The sequence below is a fragment of the Eimeria tenella genome, genomic scaffold (genome assembly GCF_000499545.2).
Source record: "Eimeria tenella Houghton genomic scaffold, Eth_scaff1, whole genome shotgun sequence".
Classification (NCBI taxonomy): domain Eukaryota; phylum Apicomplexa; class Conoidasida; order Eucoccidiorida; family Eimeriidae; genus Eimeria; species Eimeria tenella.
In genome coordinates, this window is record NW_013541457.1 from 143,957 (window position 1) to 152,425 (window position 8,469).

The 8,469-nt window shown below is 57.7% G+C and overlaps 2 protein-coding genes across 2 annotated transcripts in view; both read left to right on the forward strand.

Moving 5' to 3' along the window:
- Positions 1–1,925, forward strand: part of ETH_00004680 (DHHC zinc finger domain-containing protein, putative) — a gene marked incomplete at both ends in the record, with an annotated part of 4,931 nt that extends 3,006 nt beyond the window's left edge. The window contains 6 exons of the mRNA XM_013372327.1: positions 1–20; positions 403–562; positions 732–859; positions 1,081–1,167; positions 1,512–1,599; positions 1,809–1,925. The exon at positions 1–20 is cut by the window's left edge and continues 313 nt beyond it. Of these exons, the coding sequence (XP_013227781.1) occupies positions 1–20; positions 403–562; positions 732–859; positions 1,081–1,167; positions 1,512–1,599; positions 1,809–1,925 (600 nt within the window). The remainder of the gene's footprint in view (positions 21–402; positions 563–731; positions 860–1,080; positions 1,168–1,511; positions 1,600–1,808) is intronic.
- A 2,255-nt stretch (positions 1,926–4,180) lies between these two features.
- ETH_00004685 (ribosomal protein L19, putative) lies at positions 4,181–7,761 on the forward strand (the record flags this gene model as incomplete). Its single annotated transcript, XM_013372328.1, has 7 exons — positions 4,181–4,783; positions 5,125–5,206; positions 5,685–5,806; positions 6,146–6,281; positions 6,851–7,035; positions 7,436–7,504; positions 7,678–7,761. The coding sequence occupies 7 exons, from the start codon at positions 4,181–4,183 to the stop codon at positions 7,759–7,761; spliced, it is 1,281 nt and encodes a 426-aa protein (XP_013227782.1).
- Between the last annotated feature and the right edge of the window lie 708 nt (positions 7,762–8,469).

The following is an 8,469-nucleotide window of genomic DNA, read 5'->3' on the forward strand; positions in this document are numbered from 1 at the left end:
GAATGCGCGCACTGCCTCCTGTGAGCTGCTGCTGCTGCTGCTGCTGCTGCTGCTGCTGCACGTGCAGCAGGTGGTGCTGCACGAGCGCTGCTGCTGGAGCGGCTGCCGCACTAGCTCTTGCTGCTGCTGGAGCCGCTGCTGCACTAGCTGCCGCTGGAAAGGCTGCTGCATGAGCTGCTGCTGCTGCTGGAGCTGCTGCTGCACTAGTTGCTGTGGCTGCTGCTGCTCTGGGCTGTTGTCTTTGCGGCTGCGTGCAGCTGCTGCGGGCTGCTGCATTTGCTGCTGCCTCACGCTGCTGCTGCTGTTCCTGCTGCGGCTCGAAGCGCAGCGCCCCTCACCTCTTCCCTCCGCCTGCCGCTGCTGCTGCCGCTGCTGCTGCTGCTGCTGCTGCTGCTGCTGCAGGCGGCAGGACCACCACTGCATGTGGGTGGACAACTGCATTGCTGCTGGAAACACTCGCCAGTTTGTTTGCTTTTTGACTTTCTTGTCTCTTTCAATTGTCTCCTTTTCTTCGCTGGCCTGGCAGTACGCAGCGCAGGCCATCACCCAGCCGTCTCAATGGGTGAGGGTTTAGGGTTTAGGGTTTAGGGTTTGGGGTTTAGGGTTTGGAGTTCTCGCTGCGGCGCGACGGCTCCGCACGCCCTGGGGCTTGCAGATACCTTACATGCATGCGGATGCCCTGCCTTCTCTTGCTCAGGGTTTAGGGTTTAGGGTTTAGGGTTTGTGTGCAGCTGTGGCTGCTGCTGACTCTGGCCCTGGGGGCCTCCAACCTCGCGTGGCTTTTCTTTGCTGTTTATTTACTCCTCCGTACTGGCCGCAGCATTCTCTCCAATGTGACTTACTTCGAATTCCTCAAGAAGTAAACCCTAAACCCTAAACCCTAACCGCTAAACCCTAAGCCCTAGAGCAAAGGCATTAAACGCGCGTTCACCAGCTGTTCTCCAGGCTCACAAACCCTCAGCCTTTGTCCCGCGCTGCCAGGGACTTCATTTAGGGTTTAGCATTCACTGATGATGTCTTAGGGTCTAGGGTTTAGGGTTTAGGGTCTAGGGTTTAGGGTTTAGGGTTTGCGGTTTCCAGGCCGCCGCATATCGTGCGGCGTTTCAAAGGAAGAACAGAAGGATGGTTGTGGGATCTCACGGGCGTCTCGTTACCCACTATGATTAAGTACGTTGAGGGTTTAGGGTTCAGGGTTTAGGGTTTAGGGTTTAGGGTTTAGGGTTTAGGAATAAGGGTTTAGGGCGAGGGCCCCTCCGCCTCAGCCTTGCGCCTACGTCCTCAGTGAACACAGGCAACAGGCGTAGCAGCAGCAGGAGCTTGCTGCAGCAGCAGCAGCTTGCAGCAGCAGCAGCAGCAGCAACAAGTGCAGCAGGAGCAGCAGTTGCTGCCTCTGCTTCAACGCCCTCCTTCACTTTCCCTCCTACTCTCTAGAGCGCCTCTCCTCTGTACGAAAGTCCCCAAAATATTCAGGGTTTAGGGTTTAGGGTTAAGGGTTTAGGGTTTGGCTTCAGGAACGTGTTCTGGTTCTGGAGGAATTCGCCGAAGCTAGATGAGGTGTACATACATCCCAACGACGGACCTGCTTCGGAGCTCCCTGAGGCAAGTGCCAAACCCTAAACCCTAAACCCTAAACCCTAAACCTTAAAAACTAAACCCTAGTGCCTCAGCGCCTTTGCTGCCTCACGAACTTGCTGCGCTGCTGCATTGGCGGTCTCTGCGCCTCCAGCTGCCTGCCCAGGCCCCGGATCTAGGGTTTAGGGTTTAAGGCTTAGGGTATAGGGTTTAGGGTTTAGGGTTTGCTGCTGCAGGTCTATGACCCCAAATTGTCTTCTCGCTCCTACCTATCCCAGCCGGGGCTCTTCAGTGCAGAAAGGCTCCTGGGGGGCCCCCCAGGGTCTAGGCCTGGGAGAGGGGGGCCCCCCTGACCAGGGGGGCCCCCCTGACCCATGGGGGCCCCCCTGACCCATGGGGGCCCCCTGACCCATGAGGGCGCCCCTGCTGTGCCCTCTGTCCCGGGGGGCCCCCTGAAAAGGCTGGACTTTGAGGGGCCCCCGCATGCAATTCACAGGGGGGCCCCCTGCATGAAACTTAGTAATGGGGCCCCCTACATGCATATTTTCTCGTGGGGGGCCCTCTCAGGTCAAGTGCCTCTGGGGGCCCCCTGCATGCAATTTATTTATGGGGTCCCCCCTGCATGCAGTCTATTTACGGGGCCCCTCTGCATGCAATTTATTTATGGGGCCCCCCTGCATGCAATTTATTTTTAAGGGCTCCGCAGCTGCCCAGGTGAGAAGACAATTTTGAAACTTGGGGGCCCCTAAGGGCCCCAAAGGGGCCCCATGTGGGGCCCCTGAGGGGCCCCCTTGGGGCCCCGCAGGGGCCCCACAGGGGGCTCGCAAGGTCTAAATAGGGACTCTATAGGGGCCCCCTGGGGGCCCCCAAAGAGCCAACTAGGGAAACTTTTGGGGGTCTTTTCAGAGGCTAGAAAAGAGCTCCAGTGCGGACTCCCAAAGGGCCAATATAGGGCCCCTAAGGGCGCCTTGGGGGCCCCCCGGTGGGCCCCCGGAGGGCCCCAGGGGCCTACCAGAGGCCCCCAGGGGGCCCTAGGGGGCCCCCCCGGGGGCTCCTTGGGGGCGTTCAAGGTCACTTAAGGGGCAGATGTCCGTCATTTTGGCTTAGCCTTGCTTGGCCCTGCTCTTCAGATTTTGCTCTGGTGGGATGCAGCTGGCTAGCTAGCCAGCTAGCCAGCTAGCTAGCTGGCTAGCTAGCTAGCTGGCCAGCTGGCGGCCTTCGTCTGGGTAGCTAGGCTGGCTAGCTAGCCGAGGCAGCAGCTAGCTGGCCGGCGAAGAGCTAGCTAGCTGGACCGACGCAGCTAGCTGCGAACCCTCAGAGCAAGCTGCGGCCCCACAGCTTGGCTAGCTGCAGCTAGCTAGCCAGCCAGCTAGCTAGCCAGGTATTTAGCTAGCCAGCTAGCTAGCTAGAAAGCCCACACCTTTCTTGTTCAGCGACCGACCCAGAGAGAGGCCTTAATCCTCCCAAGTTATGTGCCGCCTGCTGAGGGCTGCTGCGAGCCAAACCCTAAACCCTAAACCCTAAACCCTTGAGTGTCTGGCGCTGCAGCTTCTTCCATTTAGTGGGGTTCAGCCTTGCTGCTGCTGCAGCGCGCAAAGCCGGCAGGCCCGGGATCGTGTGGGATCGTCTCAGGGGATCGATCCCAGATCGATCCCAATAGTTAAGCTGCAGCCCCAAAGGCGCCCGTTGTGGCTCAGCTAGCTAGCTAGCTAGCTAGCAACAGCAGCAGCTGCAGCAGCGAGCTAGCCACGGCCATCTAGCCATGGCTAGCTAGCTACTGCCAGCTAGCCACACCAGGTGGCTAGCTGGAGGCAGCCCAGGCCAACTAGCTCTAGCTAGCCACAGCTAGCCGCGGCTAGATAGCCGCAGCTAGCTAGCCACAGTTAGCTGCGGCTAGCCATGTTCAGCTAGCTGCGGTTAGTTAGCTAGCCAACAAGGAAGCGCTGCTGCACTTGAGGCTAAACCCTAAACCCTAAAGATAGAGATATAGAGGCAATTTGGAGCTGCTGCTTCTGAAACAACTGCCGCTAAACCCTAAACCCTAAACACAATACGCTAAACCCTTGACTGCAGCAAAAGATCGACTGAGGCGCATGCAGCCCCACGGCCCGCCAGTCAGCGCAGGTCTCTGATCCAGGGTTTAGGGTTTAGGGTTTAAATTTTAGGATTTGGAGATCCCAACTTAAATCTAGACTTCAGAATGATTAACCCAGCTTGAGGTGCATAGACATCTCGAGGGAGCTCGCTGCGTGCACAAGCGGATCATGTTCTTACGGTCCAGGGTTTACCATTTAGGGTTTAGGGTTTAAGTTTTAGGGTTTAGGGTTTAGGGTTTAGGGTTCAGGGTTTATTTCAATCTCCCCCTGCTCCAGCAGGAGCGTATAACACTAAGCAAGCCGTGGGCAGGGGTGCTGCTTGGGCTGTAGGAACGCCGGAGCAACAGCAGCAGCAGCAGCAGCAGCTTCTTCTGCTGCCAGCGTCTGCTGCTGCCGCTGCTGCATATGCAGCAAGCCCTTTCCCCAGCCCTATCTGGGCAGCACTGAACAGCAGCAGCAGCAGCAGCAGGTGCTGCTGCTGCTACTGGGCGTGCTGGGCCCAACTACAGAAGATGTTCGTGCTGCAGTCCCTACCCTGCAGAAGCTGCTCCTGTGCATCAGCAGCAGCAGCAACAGCAGCAGCAACAGCAGCAGCAAGTGCAGCAGCAGCAGCAGGTGGTCTGCCTGAGCAGCCGACTTTCTTTCAATATGTGAACGCGGGAGTCTCTACACAGCCGCCACTGCAGCAGCAGCAGCTGCAGCCGCGGCTGCAGCAGCAGCAGCTGCTGCTGCCGCTGCTGGGGCTTCCGTTTGCTGCTGCAGCTCGCCGGCTGCTGCGGCACCGCGTGTCGCAGTCAGCAGCAGAAGCTGCTGCAGCAGACAACCCTGCGCTGTACAGACACTGGCCCCACCTGCTGCTGTACGCCCCCCCGCTCCCCGCCGGCGCAGCAGCCAGCAGCAGCAGCAGCAGCAGCAGCAGCAGGCGGGACCAGCCGCCGGAGGTGCTGGCAGCAGCAGAAGAGCAGCTGCTGCTGCGCGGCAGCTGGGCGGGGAGGCCCCTGGCGGACACTCCAGCAGCAAATTTAAAGCCCCAAAATAAAAACGCATGCAAAGATTTAATTCATCTTTTGATGCTGCAGGAGGTGAAGAAGCTGCAGAAGGAGAGGACCTTCAGAGTCAGCTGCTGCTGCTGCTGCTGCTGCTGGTAGCAGCTGCGTCTTCTGATAGTAGCTGCTGCTGCTGCGGGTAGCATTTGCTTCTGCGGATAGTAGCTGCTGCTGCTGCTGCCACTTCTGCCCGTAGTAGTACTTGGTGCCGCTGCTATTTATCGTAACTCCCAGTTAGCAAGTTGCTGCTGCTGCTGCTGCTGCTGCTGTTAGTACTTAGAGTTGCCGCTGCAGCTGCGCTGAGCCATCTTACGGGCTGCTGCTGCTGCTAGTTCTGCTGTGGCTGCTGCTTAGCCCGCCTTAGCTAAGCGCTGCTGCTGCTGCTGCTATTGCTGCTGCTGCTGCTGCAGCTGCCGCATTTTGGCCCTGGAGATTTAGTCGAAGTGCAATACGAGTTAAGTCGCTCGCAGCAAACCGTCGCCACTTTTCAGGGTGAGCTGAAGTTCCAAGGGTTTAGGGTTTAGGGTTTGGGGTTTAGGATTTAGGGTTTAGGGTTTAGGTTTAAGGGTTTAGGGTTTACGGTTTGCTGTTGGCCGAAGCGCTGCTTCTCTGCTTGCCCTGCTTTCTCTTTCTATCTCCTCAAACCTTAAACCCTAGCTTGCGTAAACCCTGAACCCTAGCTTTCCTAAACCCTAAACTGTAGCATTCCTAGACCCTAAACCCTAGCGTTTCTAAACGCTAAAGACGAGCCGCCTGAACCCTAAACCCTTGCCCGCTTAAACCCTAAACCCTTGCCGGCTTAAACCCTAGATCCTAGCTCGCTTAAACCCTAAACCCTTGTCCGCTCAAATCCTAAACCCTAGCTGGCCCAAACTGAAAGCCCCCGCCCGCCTCAAGCCCAGGCCGTGGGCCCCCCAGCCCTGGCCCCCCCAAACCCTAAACCCTAAACCCTAAACCCTTTTTGCTGCAGGGTACGTGGTGAGCGTGCGGCAGCGGTCTTTGAACTCTTCGGTGGTGCTTCGAAATGGAGTTAAAGGAGTTGCTGTGGAGCAGCGGATTCCTCTGTTCTCCCCGCGGCTGCTGTCTTTCAAGGTACTGCAGCAGCAGCAGCAGCAGCAGCAGCAGGATGGGGCGGGGGGATGGAGGGGGAGAGCTGGACGCTTCTTTGGTTCGCAGCGGGGGAGCAGCAGCAGCTGCTGCCTGTTGTTTAGGGTTTAGGGTTTAGGATTTGAGCAAAAGGGTTTAGGGTTTGCGAGTTCAGCCTCTTCTGCTGGCGCAGCAGCAGCAGCTGCTGCTGCTGCTGCTGCGGCAGCAGCAGTTGGGTTTTTTCACAAGACCACCACATCTTGCTGCCTCTGCCTTACATCCCGCCTCCCCTCGCTGCTGCTGCTGCTGCTGCTGCCCCTGCTGCTGCTCCTGCTGCTGCTGCAGGTGCTGCGCAGCGCAAGCAGCCCCAGCCAGGCCTTCGTGGCTTCGCCGCCGCCGCCGCCCACGAGAGACTACAGGTACAAGTGGAAGTACAATGTGCGTGGGAAGTATGAGCGGCGGCGTGGGACGCACAAACCTGGTGGGTTTTCCGTTTCTTTTTCCCCTTTTTGCTCTTAAAATGTAATTAATTTTACCTTTAAATGCATTCATAAGTGTTTAATTGAAAACGGGAGAAAAAACGCCTCAAACGGCGCAAAAAACGCAGCTTTTTGAGGGGGTCTTTCTCGGGTGTACGCACACCTGAATTCCCGGCCGTGTGCATGAGCCGCATCTGAAAAGCCATTTTTTTAATTTCTTTTTGAGATAACTGGTGGAGTGTAAACACAATTAAATATATTATAATTAAGTGGAATTAAATCCAATCAAATGCAATTAAATGCACTTTTACACGCTACTAATGGGCTAATCTTGGGCAGAAGTACACCTGAAGAAGCAACAACAAAAAGCAGCAGCAGCAAACACGCGGATATGAGGTAGCCAGACACGCAGAGGCCAGCAGCAGCAAAAGAGCCGCTGAGACGAAGCTGCTGCTGCTGCTACACTGCTGCTGCTGATGCCTCTCTTGCTGCTTGTGCTGCCGCCACACTGCTCATGCCGCCGCCGCCGCTGCTGCTGCTGCTGCTGCTGCTGCTGCTGCTGCTGCTGCAGGCGTGCGGACTGTGGAGCACCGGCTGCGGTCCCGCGTGTCTTCGCTGCTGCACCGCTACATGCGGCAGCGGCTTGCTGCTAATCTGCCGCCTTATGTTTGGGGGGGCCCTTACCCCCGCCTGCGGGAGAAAAGGACAAAAGAGATCCGCGGCGAACTCTACAGGAGAATGCTCGTCTACTCCTTCGTGCGCTGCTGCCGCTGCTGCTGCTGCTGATGCTGCGGCTGCTGCTGCTGCTGGGGTTGCTGCTGCTGCTGGCGTTTGACGCTCCTGCTGCTTCTGCTGTTGCTGCTGCTGCTGCTGCTAGTCCTCCTGCTGCTGCTGTGGCCGCTGCTGTTGCTGTTGCTTCTGCTGCTGCTCGTGTTGGTGCTGCTGCTGCTTTGCTGTTGCAGTCAGGCGGGTGCAGCTCATGCTGCTACTGCTGCGACAGCACTGTGACCTTCCCTGCTGCTGTTACTGTGGCCTGCGTGCTAGTTCAGCTGCTGCTGCTGGACTTGCTGAAAGGTTTCTGCTAAGCACTTTTTGCTGCTCAGAGCAGCATCAACAGCTGCTGCTGCTTGTGCTGCTGCTGCTGCTGCTGCTGCAGGATGAACAGCGGCGGAGACAGGAGCGGCTACGCAAACGTCGGGAGAGCCACAAGTTTGGGGTGTACAAGGTGGGGCCCCAAACTGCTACTGCTGCTGCTGCTGCTGCTGCTGCTGCTGCTGCTGCTTGCGTGGTGTTCCTTTGGCTGCTGCTGCTGACTCTACTGCTTGCACCGCCACACTGCAGCTTTTCCTGCTTGTCATTCTGCTGTTGCTGCTGCTGCTGCTGTTGCTGCTGCTGCAGCTGAGGAGACAACGCGCGACCGCCCTGGAGGTTCTGCCGCCAGACCATCCGCTGCATCCGTCTAAAGACCCCCCCCTGACCTGAGCAGCAGCAGCAGCAGCAGCAGCAGCAGCAGCAGCAGCAGCAGCGGCAGCAGCAGCAGCAGCCGCAGCAACGTCAGCACAATGTTGTCGCTAAGCCATGGATAACGGCAACAGCAGCAAAGAGTAGCGAGAGCTAGCGAGGACAACAGCAGCAGCACTTGCTGCAGCTGCTGCTGCTGCGAGAGAGATGCTGCAGCAGCTGCAGCGGCGCTGAAAGAAGTTGTTGCCGCTGCAGCTTCGGGTGCGGCTGCTGCTGCAGCAGAGCTACTGCTGCAGCAGAGCTACTGCTGCAGCAGAGCGTGCTCCTGCAGCAGTGCTGCAGCAGAGTCTGCTGCTGCAGCAGAGCCTTCATTGACTTGCTGCCTGCTGATTTGCTGCAGCTGATGGGACTAAGTATGTTCCTACAACAGCAGCTTGCTGCGATCATTTGACCAGTCTGCGTGTAGGTCCTGCTGTTGCTGCTGCTGCTGCTGTTTCTAGGTGTTTGCTGTGTCCAGTTGACTTAAACGGAGGTTCTGGTGCGTGTCCGTACGCCCCAGCGGCAGCAGCAGCTGCTGTTTCTGCACGTGCAGCAGCAGCTGCTGCTGGTGCACGTGCAGAAACAGCAGCAGCAGAAGCAGCAGCAGAAGCAGAGAGACTTTGTTAGTAGCTGCAGACCTTAGTGAGCTTGAAGCAGCAGACACTGGCCAGTTTCGTCTGCTTCTCCAGC